This window comes from Phyllostomus hastatus, unplaced genomic scaffold, assembly GCF_019186645.2.
Source record: "Phyllostomus hastatus isolate PE091 unplaced genomic scaffold, TTU_PhHast_1.1 phas_contig_80, whole genome shotgun sequence".
In the NCBI taxonomy this organism is placed as follows: domain Eukaryota; kingdom Metazoa; phylum Chordata; class Mammalia; order Chiroptera; family Phyllostomidae; genus Phyllostomus; species Phyllostomus hastatus.
This window is the reverse complement of record NW_025333960.1, coordinates 8,806,598-8,823,667: the sequence shown is the minus strand read 5'-3', so window position 1 is coordinate 8,823,667 and position 17,070 is coordinate 8,806,598. Positions and strand designations below refer to the sequence as shown.

At 43.1% G+C, this 17,070-nt stretch overlaps 1 protein-coding gene and 1 pseudogene across 1 annotated transcript in view; both read left to right on the top strand.

Moving 5' to 3' along the window:
• The first annotated feature begins 5,620 nt into the window (after positions 1–5,620).
• RAB31 (RAB31, member RAS oncogene family) overlaps positions 5,621–17,070 on the top strand; it is a 159,381-nt gene continuing 147,931 nt past the window's right edge. The window contains exon 1 of the mRNA XM_045850142.1: positions 5,621–5,843. Coding sequence (XP_045706098.1) covers positions 5,805–5,843 — 39 coding nt within the window. The 5' untranslated portion in view covers positions 5,621–5,804. The remainder of the gene's footprint in view (positions 5,844–17,070) is intronic.
• LOC123826295 lies at positions 6,115–10,723 on the top strand (annotated as a pseudogene).

Sequence of the window (17,070 nt, the reverse complement as noted above, 5' to 3'; positions counted from 1 at the left end):
GATATAAGAATTGTTTTTAAAATCAGTTTTCTAGTTTGATAACAAATAATATTAAAGTATAAAAATGCTAAACATAACCACTTTTAAGAAAAAATATATCCTAATCTCCATAGTATTACTCTAAGGAATTCCAGTGAAATTTATATGACCAGCTAGGAAAATCAAGGTACTGATGGTCTAAGAACTGAAACTGGGTTGGGTTGTCTTTGGTCTGCATCATTGCAAATTTCATTTCCCAGTAAGACTGACTGTGTTACATTATTGTTTATGGCTTATTGGAGGTGGTCTCCCAGCTGAATTCATTCATCCACATTTTGTGGGAGATGTTAACATATGTCTTAATATCTTCTTTTAACTCAGTCTTTTCAGTTCAGCCAGGGGCTGGAAAGACTGTAGAGGCTGATAGGCAGGAGTGTCCATGAAGAGGCCAGTTAAATGAGAAGTTTGTCATGGTGCCCAGTGTTGAGACTTGGAAAAAGGTGTATCTAGAAAATTGTCACCTGACACCAATCCTTTGTGAAAGCCTAACAGATGCTTCCCTTGTTTTAAGTGAGGACAATCTGTTTTTTCTCAAATACTTCTGAGTACTTGCATTCAGGTGATGATGGAGAAAATGAGAAAGGCGGGTGCCCACCCTACTCTGCTCCTGTCCCTCTGTCCGGAGTGCTAACAACTCACCCACTTCTCTAGCTGTTGCTCCTATGCTTCTAAAAGATGTTACTGTCCTTGTCACATGAAGATGAAGACAACTAGAGTGGCCAATGGAAGACAGTGATTTATAGAGGGATTTGTACTTACTTACCTCCCACGCTCTCCACCATACTGCTTCATTCCCTGGTGGCTGAGAATGATCTCCTCCCTACAAATGGAGGCTCCTTCTGTTCTTAGTTCTCCCTAGAGACAAGAGAAAATTACTGAGATGTTGTAAATTAAATTATAGCAGCCTGGAGAGTGAAAGAAAGAGACAGAATAGGCTGTTAATAACTGGGGGTCAGCTACCAAGACTGCTCACAGTACTGAGTGTGTGTTGGAACTTTGAATTAACTTCCAGGTGGCTATTCCCTCATTGTCTAATAGAGGGAATAGCCAGATGCCATGGGACCCCAAGAGCCTCCACTTCTTGTTTACAAAGCAACTTTCCAGACTGTTGCTCACAACCAGTCCACAGGAACAAACTCTTCTTCCTTATGGACTCTGCGCCTATCCCAGAATTAGTCCCACTCCCACTTTTCCCTCCCCCTTTATCTACAGCCAGCGTAAATCCTTTTGAAACAACTTACATCTGTCTTTCCTCCACTTGGTGTGTAAGAGAAGTCCGTTGGCCCCAGGACAGCAGATGTGTTGCCTTGTCCATCTGGTGCTGCTGGTGGTGGTTGAGACTTCATACCCTAGGGCGTGGTCTCCTTTTCTTGCTAGCCATGGCCCAGTAGTCCCTTTCTTCTAGAAAGACTTTCAGCCATGGAAGTTAAGTTTATTGTTTTATGCTAGCAACTCAGAATCCCTCAGGCTGCTTTCTCCTTCTTCAAGTCTGTGGGCAAATTGTGGGGTCCTCTAACCTCTGCTTTCTTAAATCCCTCAGATCCCTCTCTAAACCAGGTATGTCCCAGATTCAGCTCCTCAAAATGTGTTTAAAGGGCAGTGCTACAAATAAGAGATGACAGCACATGCTAGTTAGAACGTGTATAGAATTTAGGGAGAAGAGGAAGGAGAAAAGGAAGGGAGTAAGGAAGTTGTTCAGAAGATGAGAAATATTAAAAGGCCATTTAACTGATATTGGAGACACTAAAGTTCCATAGAAAAGATATTATTATTAAAAGCAGAGTTTATAAATGTTTTAATTTTTCCTTAACTGGTTGTTGAGCAGACCAGATGACTCACCACTGATTGCTGAGATCAGCTTGCAGTCTGTGTCATATTATTCTCACAGAAACTAACTTACTACAAACTTCTCTATAACTCTACGTAGTACACACACTTCATTTAATACCCAAGTGATATACACCACTGTGCACCATTAAGTGTACCTTTGAAAAGATACCATAGTTTGCTTAATTGTTCCTGAAATGTTGAATGATCTTTGTTATTTCTCCCCGTTAATGTTGCTGTTGTTATCCTCCATTTATCTCAGGGGAGGTTTGTTGGTTTGGTTTTTAAAATGTTTTTCTAATGTATTTCTTTGTTTCTTTGGGTGCATGTTTGAGCATAAAGAGGCAAGCTCTATAATTATTCACTTTTTTATGTTTGTTTACATGTTATAGTCCCAAAAAGGATTTACTGGCTCAAAAAAACAGGATCAGATTTATTGCTGTTATGGCTTTTGGTAGATTTTAAAAAAAGAATGGGATGGTTTTCCAGACACTTTGCGGTCAGTTGGTAGACTTTCACTAAATACTTGTTGGTGAATTATCCTATTCTTTTGAGAGAAATACCCATTCAGAACCTTCTGAATGGGTATTTCAGATGGAGGCCTAGGATGAGGAGTGTCAACAGCCTTGCCATCCTATTAGGGGGATAACTCCTGGATCTTAGGCCATATCAGGAAGATAACTCTGTGGTCTCCCAGACAGAGACCCACAAAATTGTAGGTTTGTTTAAATGGCATATAAGTCCAAAGGTCTTTCTAGAAAAGTTCTAGGTAGATTGAGATAAAAAGTTTCACTTCTAGTTGCTTTTCTTCTTGATTTTTAAAGAGCTCATTCATTTACTTTTACTTAGAAAGAGGGGAAGGAGAGAGAAGAGAAACATCAATATGTGGTTGCCTCTCACATACCCTCTACTGGGGATCTGGCCTGCAACCCAGGCATGTGCCCGACTGGGAATTGAACTGGCAACCCTTTGGTTCGCAGGCCTGCGTTCAATCCATTGAGCTATGCCAGCCAAGGGTTACTTTTCTTTTTTAAAAAAATTTTTTGTCACTAAAAAACCCTGGTGATACAGAGATGATCCTTTCCCAATCTATGGGTACCTTTCATATAGGTAGATAATTATGTTCATGTATCTGTTTAGATTCTGACTTCTTGAAAAAGAGATTTAGTTGGTAATTACTTTTTTATCTTTAGTAAAGTTAAGAAAAGTGGGAGCAGAGTAGAGGAAAGCTCAGGGGTAGAATTTTCTAAGAAGATGAAATTTGAGTAGGTCTTTGAAAAGTGATGGGGTTTCACCTGATGGGCAGAGAAGAGGCTAGCTTCAGCAGGATATACTGAAGAGTTTGGTTTTCTTGTATGGCACCATTGAAGACTTTAAAGCAGCAGAAAAACAGAAGTCTGAATTAGTACAATGACCTCGTAAGGAAAACTTACATGTTCTATTATTTCATTTGATAAATTTTCAGTTATGTACCATTGATTTTTTAAATCCCTGCTTAAGTTATATTAGAACCTCTTCATATTTTCAGAAAATTCCAGAGGAGGCAGGACAGGCCCTCACTACAGTAATCATAGAGTATAATATAGCATTCACAGAAAACATTATGGCTTTACAAAGTTGAGAGCTACCCAGGATCTGTCTCTCTCAAATATGTCTCACAGCAGTCCTCCTCCCTCCTTCCTGGTGGGAACCAATGTGTCACCTTGGGTTGATCATGCAGACCCGGTTTTCCATGAGGCTAGTTTTTAAGTCCCCAAGGGTGACCTGGCTAAGGAGAGAGTATAAACCCATGAAGGTGGTCCAGTTGACATAGGATGGGCACTTGGTAAAACAGAGCATGTGGTTTGATCAGAATGAGACACAAATAAGATGATTTTTAATAGGGGTAGGGGTGGGGAGAAGGACAAATGGACTAAGGTGTTTTTTGGGGTGTGTGTGGGTGCCTGGTAAGGATTATTTCATGAAGGCCTAGAAACAACACAAGTATCCCAGACAATTAGGTTAATGTTGAAGAGAGTGGTATGAGAAGAATCTTGAAGAAGAGTAAGGGAATGGAATAGAAATTTTGTTGGCTTATTTTTATCTGGGGATGGTCCTGTCCTCAGCCACTAATAGCAATTTATGAATTCCCTCTTATTCCCTAGGATGTAGACAATAGAAAAGGCTTCCACACTGGTTTAACCAGCTTTTGAGGAGTGAGAAGAAAGGCCAAAGGAAAGTGCTTCTATGTGGAGATTCAGGTCATACTGCCAGGAATGACCTAGATACTAGGGGAGGCTGTTGAAGCCCTTGGTGAAGGAGTTGCTTTACCATGCTGTCTCTGCAACTGTGTAGCACTTGCTGTCTCCCCAGCAAATCTGAGGACAGTGAGATATTGTTACCAGAGCTGGGTAATTCTGGACAGGCCTCTTTTCTCTCTGCCCACATAGAAGACTGTCCTAGCTTTGGATGCTAAACCAAGGACTGATACTGATACAATAATCTTCATGTTGAATGGGACCTATATCTTGTCCAAGGCTACTTTTTAAACAGTTCAGTCCAGATTTACGTGAGTGAGTCTGCACCAATCAAGGGGAAGCCCCTGTTGCTCTGGGGAATTTAATTGCCAATTGTTTGTTTTGTGGCCTGTTTTGACTCTGGCTTCTAGGATTTTCTCCCTGGAGGTCATGACTCAGAAGTCCCCATTGTACGGGGCTAGCTGGGTTGCTAACTAACCAGGCTTCAATGGGAACAAAGCCAAATAATCAAGGTGGGTTGTTTACTGGGGGAATAGAACTGTCCTTGATCAAAGCTGGCAACTTTGGAGAGAGGCCTGAGAATTTGGGATAGGTCATGAAGATTTTTTTATTTTGTTTGTTTTTTTTAAAAAAAAATCATATTATTATTTCCAATGGAAATGCCATTTCCATTGGCAAATAGTGAACTATTTTGGTTAGTTAGATATGCCCAAAAGGCTGACATCTCTATAGCAGCAACAAACGAAGTCCTCTGAGTAGATGAGGCACACTGGGCCAGGCACAGAGAAAAAAAGGTGGTAGATCCACAGGCCTCCTTCGACTGTCTCCGGCAAGAACTTCTTCTTATTTCCGGGTTAAGGAAGGATGCGGAAGGTCTGCCGGGAGCTGTGCATTTCCAGCCAGATTTCTGAAGGCTGGGTGTCCTGCCTTCAGAACCCGGGCAAGTTGTAGCATTGTCTATACTGAGCACGGCAGCTTCCTCTCTGGAATGCATGTTTCCTTTTCTGACCCCGACAAGTCTGTTTTGCCTGGGGGGAGGGGGAATAGAATAGCACCATTTTCAACTACATATGGAAAAATGAACTCAGGGCTGAGAGTAAAAGGCTACATGGGGTAAACCCCTCCTTCTAATCCTCACAATCGTCTCTTGCTTGGCTTCATCTCCGCGGGGGAACCTATGAATAATGCCATTTAACGATGGGACAGACACACAGACTCCCAAATGCTCCCATACAAATGACCTGGGCTGACAGCACCCACTTTTCAGATGAGGAATGGAATAGTCAGTGATGAAGCCCGTTGTGGGGCCAAGTCTTCCTCCCAGCCCCCGGGCATTGCACCGGTCGGGGCTGGAGAGGCAGATGCCAGAGGGGGATTAGTAGAAGCGGGTCTAGTTGCTGAGCTGGTCTGAGGTAAGGGGCAGTGCCCTCACCCCAGGTCCTGGGGCGGCTGACGTGGCCCCGGGGGCGTTCCTGGGAGCTGGGGCCCAAGGAGGTCAGATCCGGAGCCCCGGGAGGAGCCGGCCAGCAGCCACGTGACCGACCGCGGCAGGGCTGGAGGCCTAGAAATAGCAGCGGTGGCGGTTCCGCCAGCGGGTGCCGCGAGGAAAAGGCGGAGACTGGAGGACGCTGGCTTGGCGTGGGCACGACGCGGCCGGGCCCCGGAGGATGCTGAGCCCCTGCCCCGTCCGGCCCCGAGCACATGATGGCGATACGAGAGCTCAAAGTGTGTCTTCTCGGGGTGAGTCCTGTGCCGCCGTCCGCTGGGGACACCCTTTCTTGCGCCCACCTCGTCCGTGCGCCTCCTACAGCCCCTGCCCCCCCTCATCCCCTGCGGCCCCTCAGTCCTTGAGCCCCTTTTTGTCCCGGCGAACTCCTGGATCCCCTTGGTCCCTGCGCCCTCCTTTACTCCCGCGTCCACCTCCCCTCGCCCCAACCGTCCCCAACCGTCCGTGCGCCTCCCTGGTTCGCGGCGCTCCCCTAGTCCGTGCGCCCCCGTAGTTTCTGCACCCATGGGTACCCTGCAGCTCTCCTTCCTCACTTCCCCTTGGCCCGTGCGCCCCTCTGTCCCTGTGTCCCGTCTCCCCGCTTTCCCTCTTCCCTAGCCCTGCTGAGGTCCAGGTCGAGCCTGTTGCCGAACTTTCTAGACTCCTTCCACCTCCAGTCAGTCCGTTTCCCGGGATTTGCTCAGGTTTCGCTGCGCTGGGGGCAGGGCCCGGGCCGGAGCTGGGGCCCGGCGCTGAGCCCCTCTGCTGAAACTAGAAGATCGCGGCTGGTCCTGGTCCCGGCTGCGGCCCCTCTGGTGGTGAAGGGCTTTCTCCTTCTCCTTTGATAATTTCCTTCCAGCGGAAACTTGAAGTTACTCGGCCGAGGCGCCAGGTTCTCTTTTGCCTCCTAGGAGCAATTGGTTTATTCACTTTTTAAAAAGGAAGGCCTATCGGGGGTAGGAAAGCTCGAGGGGATGACGGGCAGGGAGGTGAAAAAGTACTGTAGAGTGTTGCACCTAGAAAACTTTTGTGCCCGGGATAAAAGCAGGATGAGAAAGTCCTTCTCTATCACCAGTTCCCCTTTCAAACTGGGCTTTCTTACTTATCCTGGAGAAACGTGAAAGAAGCCAGGAACCAAGACAGAAACAAACACCCAAGCCTTGGGTTCTGGCAGACCTGTCAGATGACGGGGCAGCCCTTTGAAAACAACCCCAGGGAGTTTAGAGAATGTTAAAGGCCATTTGTCTTTTTTTTTGGGGGGGGGGGGAGGACCAACATCAAAGTCTAGAATTACTTCTTTTGAAAGAGTTAGTTTTAAGCTGTGTTTTCAGCAGCCTTTGGCATTGATACCTAGTTGTACTGCCCCCTGCAAATCTGATCCCTAGTAAACCATTTCCTAGAAAAAGAGCAGCTAGGAGGGTAGACTTGTTCTTACTTGTCTCAAAGATATGCTAACTGGTCTGTCAAGATGGATGTACAGGAAGTGTATGAAAAGGAAATGATTCTAGGTTAGGGTTGAATTGTAGCAGATCAATGGAGTGTCCAGGCTCCCTTTAGGCTTGTCTGGAACTTTTGACAGGACTGTGTGCATCACCATCTCCCATAGTTGTTCCTTTGCCAGAACTCCTATTTCCACTGGACTTTCTGGTTCTCCTAGAATTCCAGGGCATCTAGCAAACTGCTTGTCACTCCTGCACAACTCCCCTAGTGTTCCTAACCTTTGGTGGGCTCAGCCACAGTTGGGATCTGAATAGGATGCTGCTCTGGTCTTCCCCTGTTGACCTTATCGTTGTTGCAGGGATGGGTTTCACTGCCTGGTCTCTGTACTATAGTCCAGACATCAGTTCCAGGAATCCCATGTTTTCCTGGTGAAGAGTCATTTCAGACTCATAGACGGCCCCAAAAGACTTAGAAGGAATGTTCTATCAGAGAATCGAGAAGCAACTTTAACATGGGTTGTGTGTGTCAGGATTGGCATTGGGAATAAATGAAGTAGGAGATATTTTGCCCTTTGCTCCCCTCCATGTTTTCTCCATTGTCATCTACTTAGGTGGCATAGACCCTGCCCCATTACATGAATTATTATCAAGTTCACTGCTTGATCAGTCTCTATATCCTTCTACAAGAAAATGGATCAGGTGGGAAGAGCCCTGCACCTGGAAGCAGCAAACCTGGGTTCTCATTCTTTTCCACTCACTAGCAGTTTTGGACAAGTACCTTGGCCACCTCATCTGTAAAGTGGACATAATAACATCTTTCCTTTTAAGGCAGAGGACTATACCAAATGATCTCCTTAGATATATGGTATCACTTCCAGCTAACCTCTGATTCCAGGGTGACAACTAGCAGGCCTGGGAGATGAGAAAGCTGGAGGAAATCCCTTTATTTCTTTTTTTCTTATCTCTGAGAATGAAACACACTCTTAGTGGCTTCCTGGACATAATGCCTCACCCTTGTTTGCTGGTTCTTTGCAGTCACTCTGTTGGTGTAAGAAGTCTGAGCTTGGAAAAGGAGAATAGTGTCAACAAAGAGCAGGAAGATGTTTCTGGGCAAACAGAAGCTTTGAAGTGCCATTCATATCACATCACATTCATGGCCTTTTTTTGTTTTGTTTTGTTTTTGAGAGTGGCTCTAGATTTTATTCTTACTTAGGTCAGAGGATATCTTATTTGAAAGGCCACTGACCTTATATTTGTTAAGCCCTCCAGTTTCACTGGTCCTGTCCTGGGTAAGATGTGTGTGACAGGCTGTATTCTCAACTGCTACTTGTATTCTCAAATAAGGTAGTGCTTTAAGTGAGAGAGCATTTGGGTAAGGTCAAGCCATTGTAAGTAATTGGTTTGGATTTGTTCTCTTGGTTTGAGAGAGAACTCTGTGGGTAGTGGCTGGACTTTTGAAAGTCCAAAGTCCTTTCATACATTTAACAGGAACCCCAAGCGCCTTTGCTCTTTGTGTCAGGAGGTCTGTGAAGCCTTGCATATGGCTAGCACCAAGCTTCCTGTTTTTTAGCCACTGCCACACCTCCCTGAAGTCTCAGTAGGACAGAGACCATAGAAGCCACACCCTCTGTTGGGATCACTCTCTGTTGGGCCCCCTTGAGAAGGTGATGGAAAATGCGGGCCTCTTAACTAGACTCTTACTGTCTCACTGGAGAGGTTGAGGAGCTATCTTTTTTGTGCCATCTTTAACCCTGATTGCTTAGTAATTACTTGCAGATGTGCTTCCCAAGGTTGTTTCAGGCATTGGCAAAGCAGACTTTTATCTCTTAGCTGTAGTATTTTGCTCCCATTGTAGGGTCGGAGGTACCTGACAGGGGCGAGGGGCGGGGCTGGGGGGGGGTGGTGGGGTGGGGAGGTCATTTGCAGCAGGTGGGAGTAAGAGTGGACCAGATGGCATGTCTTTTTTTTACTTGTACCTGTGCCTTTCAGAGCCCTGATTTTAGGGTATGTCTGATCTTATTTCTTTTGACAAGTCTCCCAGATGGAATTGACCACAGTCTGTGGAACATTCTCTGAATGCTTTGTGCTGTTGGAAAAACCAAGGACTCAAGCACATTGGGTTTCTTTAGGCTCCCTGTTATAAATTCTTTGCTCTGATTTTTACTGTGGCTGTACTTCCCCATGTTTATCCCAAAGCCTTTGTGAGTGACCTTTCTTGGGATAAATCGGGCCATCCATGCAAGCTAGCCATACAGGAAGGTGTGTTTGACAGGGGTCCTTGATGGACATCTAGGACCCCATGAGTCTCCTTCTTGCCAATAGAGTGCCAATTGTCCCACTCTGTAATCTCAACTAGTATTATAAAACATATAGCTTAAAAACAGGTAAGTGTGTTAAAAAAATTTGACAAAAACAATATTGAGATAGCAGCTGTTCCAACCTCAGAGGTAGAAAGCTTCCCAGTATGCATTTTTAACACATATTACCCCATGGCAAAAAAGAGAAGAGAAAGAGAAGAGAGAGGAAAAGGAGGAGGAGAGAAGGAAGAAGAAAAAAGGAGGAGGAGGAGAGGATCTTTTATTATTTCCTCTGGGTGTGTATGTGCATACACTTAAAAACTGCTTCTGAGTGGAATCTCAGAGATTTATATTTGGACTTTGGTTGTCTTGACGACATTTTAGAGATTTCTGCCACTTCCTCAACAGCTGAGTGGCATGGTTAAGAGAAACTGAAGACATCTCTGCTTCTGATAAGGAGTTTGGTGATTCCTCTCTTTTGGCCTTCTTGGAGTCTGTATGGTAAGAATTCACATACCTGGGCTTTGGTGTGGCCCCCACTGCTTCATCTTTGGTGAAGCAGTGGGGGCTTCAGATAACTATGCACAGGTAAGGGCCATGTAGTTCTTGAGGGCAGACTTCTACTCACAGTAAGGCAGATCAATGAGAGCTATGGAACCTCAAATGGACTGCTTTGTGCAGTAGTGAGCTCCTTGTTACTGTACATCTTCAATAAGGTTAGATGAGCTTGTTAGAGTCATTGTGGAAAGAATGAATGCATAGTATGGGCAGTACTAGGCTAGGCAACCATCACATTTGCTTTCCAAGTCTGAGATTCTGTTTACGTACACACTTTTTTTTTCTTTCTCAGAAACTCGCATTTTTCTTAAGGGTGAGAGGGTGTGCAGAAAGGCTAGAAATATAATGTATTATTATTATTTTTTTTTAACCACACCTGGTTCCTCTATTAAATCGAACCCCTTTTGGAAAGTGTGGTTCAGCGTTGGTGGTGCTGGGTAGAGAATAGATGTAAATGATACAGGCCTTACTGCAGAAGATGGCAATGCTACTTTTGAAAATGAACAAAAGATAAACAGATCTCCATGGAATACAAATAGAATCACAGAGAAGGAGGAAGAAATGGTTGTGAAAAAGAAACAACTCCAAAATTTAGAAGATGCTGGTGAGGACATCATGCTTGTAGATGATGACTGCTTAATGATACCTTATAATATTGGTGATATTTTCATTAGCCATTCTCAAGAAGAAACAAGAAAAATGAGAAGCAAACAAAATTTGAAAGAAATTGACATCTTAGAATCCAGAATGAAATCAGTCAGAAGGTGTTAGCAGATTTGAAAGTTCAGTTACACGCAAAATTTTGGGGGCAACATAAACCTTGAAGCTGATGAAAGTTAAACATTTTATAATAGTTTTTTTTATCCTCATCCAAGGACATGCTTATTGATTTTAGAGAAAAGGGAAGGGAGGGAGAGAAACATCAATGTAAGAGACAAACACTGAAGAGTTGCCTCTCATATGCACCCCAACCAGAGACTGAACCCGCAACCTAGGCATGTGCCATGAGCAGGAATTGAATATGCACCCTTTTAGTTTATGGGAAGATGCTCCAACCAACTGAACCACACCCACCAGGGCTATAATACTTTTTGAAATTTGTTTAATAAACTTGAATATAGTTTAAATGATAATTTCCTTCTTCAATGATATGGAAAGCAAAGCTTTCTTTTAAATTTTTTTTATGTATTTAATGGAAACTTGCTTATTTTCATGTCTTGTTTATTTATTTTATATTTTCAAAAGAAGACAGTATCTCTCTACATATTTTACATAACATTATATTGAGTGTAGGGGCTTTGTGTCATGTGTTTGTAAAAAAAAAAAAAAAAGGACATAATGGGATGTCTGCCCAGCAGTGCCCAGCATATAGTCACCCTGAGCCAGGCTGATGGAATGCTCCAGGGTCCCTTTGTTCTCTTTTGTTCAGTATCAGTATCAATATAGCTCTCCCTCTGATTTCAGAGCTAAAGCTTCTCTGGGGTGTGTATCAGAATCATTTGTGGAGCATTTTCAAAGTGCTTGTGGTCCCTCTCCATTCCTTTGTCTATAGCTGTCAGACCGATAGCTCTCCATAACTTTGCCCTGATTCAGTGTCTTAAGGAATGTGTTGTATTCCTTAGGTTTGATCCAAGGCAATAGCCATCAGAAAATAAAAAAACTTTATATTTTAAGGTGCTAGGACATAAAAAGATTTTGAGTCCATGAATGAGAAAAGGTCTTCAAATTTACTTGTGTCTAACATGTTAATTTCAGTGCTTGCAGGTCTGTGCAACTATTATACTTTCAATTATCTTTAGTTTTTATAATTTATAATATGTGTTTGAAAATGGAATGAACATTCATTCACTCAACCACTCACCATTTATTGAATGCTTCTTTCATGCTGGGAGCTGTGGGTGGTTGAAATAGATGGGACAGCTGTGATGCCTGTCTTCAAAGAGTGCTGAGCCTTTTCCAGGATGTGGACACACTACCAATAAGCTAGACTACCTGGCCTGTATTCCTGTGATAACACTTACCACAGAATCATGCATGACAGAAGTAACAGTGTGATGATGATATTGTCTTCCCTCTTATTAGACACAAGGACAGGTGAAAGACAGAAAGTTTTTAATCAAGGTCTGTTTTGAGTACTTGCTGTGGATAAGGTGCTATGCATGCTCTGCTGGAGATAGAAAGTAGGGAGAGTGGGATTCTGGTCCTTGCTTGTGATGGAGAGGCTCCTGGTTGGGCAGGAAGGGGAAGCATGTGCACAGGAATTAGTATCCATGGCTTTCGTGATGTGTGGGTTGCTGAAGGTGCAGTAGGAGACGGTGGAGTTTAAATGAAATATAGTGGGTGCTGGGAAGGGAGCAATCTTGGAAGGTTTCTTGCAGTGGGAAGGATCTGAACATGTCTCAAAGGGGGAAAGGTGGGCATGGACCCCGGCATGGGAGAGAACAGGTGGGACTCCAGATCTCAGGTGTTTTCTGGAGGGCTGATGTGGTGGAGAATGCAGGGAGGCCAGGAGCACAGCCCTCCTACTACAGGGCTGATTGCTTTCCTATTGATCCCACTGTCCCTCTGGCATGAGTTCTTTTCTTTTTAACTCCCCATGCTTTATTTAAAAAATTTCAAACTTACAAAACAGTTGAAAGAATAGTATAGTGAATGTTTGTAGACCTCTCACCTCTATTCAGTAGGGATAACATTTTGCCACTCTTGTTTTCTCTTTCTATCTCTCTCTAATGTATGTAAATACTAATAAATTCTTTTCTGTACCATCTGAAAGTAAATTGCAGACATCATTACACTTCACCCCTAAATACTTCAGTATGTATCTTTTAGGGAAAAGGACACTTTCCTACACAACTGTAATAGTATTAACTCACACCGATACAACATATTTTTCAATTGTCCCCAAATGTCCTTAACAGGTATATAAAAAAATTTAGGTCCAGTCAGAGATCATGTATTTTCTTGGTTTGTCATGTCTCTCACCTAAAACAATTCCTCTCCTTTTTTTCCTCCACCATGACATTGGTATTTTTGCAGTATCCAGGCCAGTTATTTTGTAGAAAGTCCCAAGATCTTAGTCTGATTGCTTCCTCATTGCTTCTTCGGGTTAAGCATTTTGGTGAAAAGACAACATAAGTGGTGTTGAATGGTCTTACTTTTTTATGTGCTCATGTATAATATTAAAATATTCTGTTGCATTTACTTCTGTGGCACTCATTCAGAAAATAACTCTTAGCTTTTACAAGTGCCAGGCAGTGGCATGTCTGAACAAAATAGACAAAGGGCTTTGACCTTGTAAAAGTTACATTTTAGCAGGAAACTGGGGGAAATGAATTATATAGCCTGTCTGAAGGTTTTATATGTAAAGAAGACATGACAGAGCTGAGAGAGGGGTACAGGGCCTCTGGGAGGTAGGGAGCAGTTTGGTTGGGTGGTGGGTGATCAGGTGTGATCAGTCTCTGTTAGGGCCCGGATGGAAGCATCACCTCACATTTACCCAGGGGCTGACTTTGATTCTGCATCTTCAGTTCCATGGCATGATTTCTGAGCTGCTGAGAGTCACGTATGTCCTAAGGAGCCAGAGTTGTCTTTCTTTCTTTTTTTTCAATATGTTTATTGATTTTATAGAGAGAAAAAGGGAGGGAGAGAGCAACACTGATGTGAGGGAAAAACATTGATCAGTTGCTCCCCATACATGATTGTACCCACAACCTAGGTATGTGTCCTGACGGGGAATCTAACCCCCAACATTTTGGTGTATGGGACAGTGCTCCAACCAAGTGAGCCATACCGACCAAAGCTGGAGTTGTTTTCCTTGTTGCCTAACTTTGTCAGCAGAAACCAAAAAAGGAAAGCGGTATTTAACATCAGTGTCACTGAGTGAGTTTCTCTGTGGAATCTCTCCTTAGAGATTTAGGAATCTCTCCTGTGGAAGTTTCTCTCTTCTATTTTGGTGAGTCTTTTTCTGATGTATTTCATTACTCCTGATGCCTCAGGCCTTCTTTGACTTCACTGGAGGTCATAAAGTTGGCTTCTCCTTGCTCAGAATTTAACCCAGAAGGTAGCCTAGGCTACTTTTAGTTCCCCTAGATTCTCCTAGAAGACTTGGGTTATCAGAAGATTGAATAGGCCCTGTAAGAGAGCAAGCAGAACCTAGGAGAAATAATTTTCCTCCCATTTTCTCTTCTTGAACAAGATACTGGAGAGCCAGATCCCTTTGTATCAGTGGTATTTGTTTATCTAGAAGAAAAAGATTTCTGAATGCTCCAGTATTATTTGCTTTCTGTCTTCATGGAATCTATACTAATTAGGGTCTGAAAATAGATTGTGTAGCTCTAAAAAAAAATGCCTCCATCAAAGACTCTCCTGGAAGTACAGGGGAGGGAGAGAGAGACAGAAAGACAGAGAGAGAGGAGAAGGGGAGAGACAGAGAGCAGAAGATAAGGAGAGAGACAGAGAGAGGGAGGGAGGGAGATACACACACACACTCTCTGTATCACATAATACTTGCCCTTTGCTGGAGGAGGGAAAGAGTGAACTGTTCTGGTTCCCCCCCCGCCCTCAGTTAGATTATTAGCCAGGGTATTTATATTTATAGCAGGCTTAAGCTTAATTAAGAAAGTCTTTTTTAAAAAAGATCTCATAGCATTATACTACATGTTTCATTTTAGACATGTTTCATTTTAGCAGCTCAAATATTTTCTAAACTTTTTCATAACAAACTTCTAAAAGGCTATTTTTTCATTATAAAGTATTTTAATTTTGAATCTAATTATGAAGCAGGGGAAATGACTAATAAAATGATAAATGTTGATTTTTGTTTGAGATCACAAACATGAGGGATATAGGGTGATGCCTTTAGCATCCTTTCTTTATAATAACATATATATTGGATAATTGTACCAGCTTGCTGATATCTCATTTTCCTCTGGTTAGTTCGAACTCCTGCAGGTGTGAAGAAATCATCTTGCCTGCCCTCCTTTACCTCATGGCTCACCTGCCTATAGCTCTTCTTCTTTCCCTATATTTTGTTTTACATTCAGACAACTGCCTTTTAAATTTTATGAGTAACATTGAGCTTACCATCCTGCCGCATTTCTTCTGAGATGTCTGTTCTTCCCTGTAGGATCATTTTCTTCCACAATTTTAATTTGTTTTCTTATTTTCTTCCCTTCTCATGGATGATTCATCAGCTTGTCCTCCTTTTAAAGAGGCACCCAGGGCTTAGTTCTGAGAGGAAAATGTTTCTGTTTCTGCTTTTCACTGGTTCCCCCTCATGGATCAGGGAGTATGATGAGCTCCACACAGGGACTTTCCTCCTGCTGCCAGTGACCCCACCAGAAGAGTAATGCAAGCATTTTCTGTTCTAAAAACAACAAAATGGGTCTGTATAGAGTAAGTGAAGATTTAACTAGTGGTTCCTGTGCTGTGAGGGATGATTAGGGATATGTGGCTGCCATGTGGTAGGCTCACAGTCTCCCATAAAGGAGGGACTCTGTCTTGGAGATATATAGTCCAGCAGGGTACTTGGTCTGCTAGGGCATACATGGGAAAGGTTAAGTAACAACACCAGACAACTGGGTGGGATATTATATGACAATTGCCAAATGTTCCTAAGATAAGGTCTGATGGAATTTGGGAGTGACTAAGGAGGGCTTGTGTATGCATCCTGAGAATGCCTAATGACTAGTTTGATTTCAGAAGAGGGAAATGTTCAGGAAGGGATGGAGTGGCTCTATTTACGTTATGTACAGATGGGTTCTGAAAAGACTCAAATGTCAAAGTGGTTGTCCAGGTGGGGCAGGGGCTGATTTGTGCTTATAAATAACTTACTTTTCTCTTTTGCTTCTCTGTTGGTTTATTTAGTGTGCATGCATTACTGGGGTAATTAATATAAAACCCATAAAAAATTACCACAGGGCCCAAGGAGATGTTTGGTGGGTAGAGCTTCGTTTGGTTGTCAGTGGATATAACTGATAATGAAAGTGGAATGTAAACTTGGATCTGATTGTAAGGGCCTTCAAATGTGAAAGTTTATACCCTAGGATAGTGAAATGACAGGTGTCATCAGTGGGACAAAGACTTTGAATGGCCTATCAGGTAGTGCTGTGCTTTCGTTTATGCAGGTCATTACTTGGGCTCTCTATTCCACTGTGGGATGGTAGCTATTTCTGTTTGGGATATGGTCTGTGACCTCTTCATTTGTGGGTACTACTGCTTTCTCACCATTTTTTAATCTAGTATTTCTCAAAATGGGATCTAAGAAAGGTATGGGTCGGCTGATCTGTACTGTGGGATCTGCATGTTTTCTCTGCCTGTTCATTTCAATGCTGTTCTTTAAAAAATAAATAAAATGACATCCTGGATCTTCCAGGTGATCATCCTATAACAAAACTCTGTGTCACAACTTTAAAGCCCATTAAAAGCAACTAATGAGAAAAGAACTGAAGCAGAGTTTGTACATAAATAATGCACTGGGACCATATGAACACCAGGTGATTCCATAACACATGCCACAGATATTTACCAAGCACCTCTAGGGTTGGGCAATAGCAGGTGACAAAACATAATTCTAGACCTCATGGAGCTGACATTCTAGTAGAGGCAATAGGCATAAATACCTAATATGACAGATGGATGGTGACAAGTGCTATAGAGAAAGAAAGCAGGGAGGGGCTTATGAGTGCTGGTTGGGAGGTTGTGACTTTAAATAGGGGCTTGAGAAAGGCCTCACTGAGAAGATCTGTGAGCAAAGACAAACATAATATTTTATTTCTCCCTTACGCACTCTAGTAATGCAGTGCTGTCCCTTAACTTGGGCAAATCTTGGTCTGTTTGGGCCTGATAAACTCTTCTGGCCTCACCTTAATGACTGTCTGAGGCCCTGCCCCACCACAAAAGTCTTTAAGTACGTAGCAGGTGGCAGCTAGACTTGGTATACCCTGGGACATTTCCTGAGTGGTCTCAGATCCAGCATTTGCACCGAGTTTGAACCTATATCAGCATGATGAACACCACTTGCCACTACCTGGTGACTCACTGAGAACCTACCTCATGCAACTCTAGTACTGCCAGTGACTCTTTCAGTGACAGTCTAACAGGCAGCCAGCAAGTGGATGCAAGCAGAGGCATATATTAGGTTTCCTTGGGACTTTTGCTGACTTGATCCTGGCACAGTGCTTGTAAAA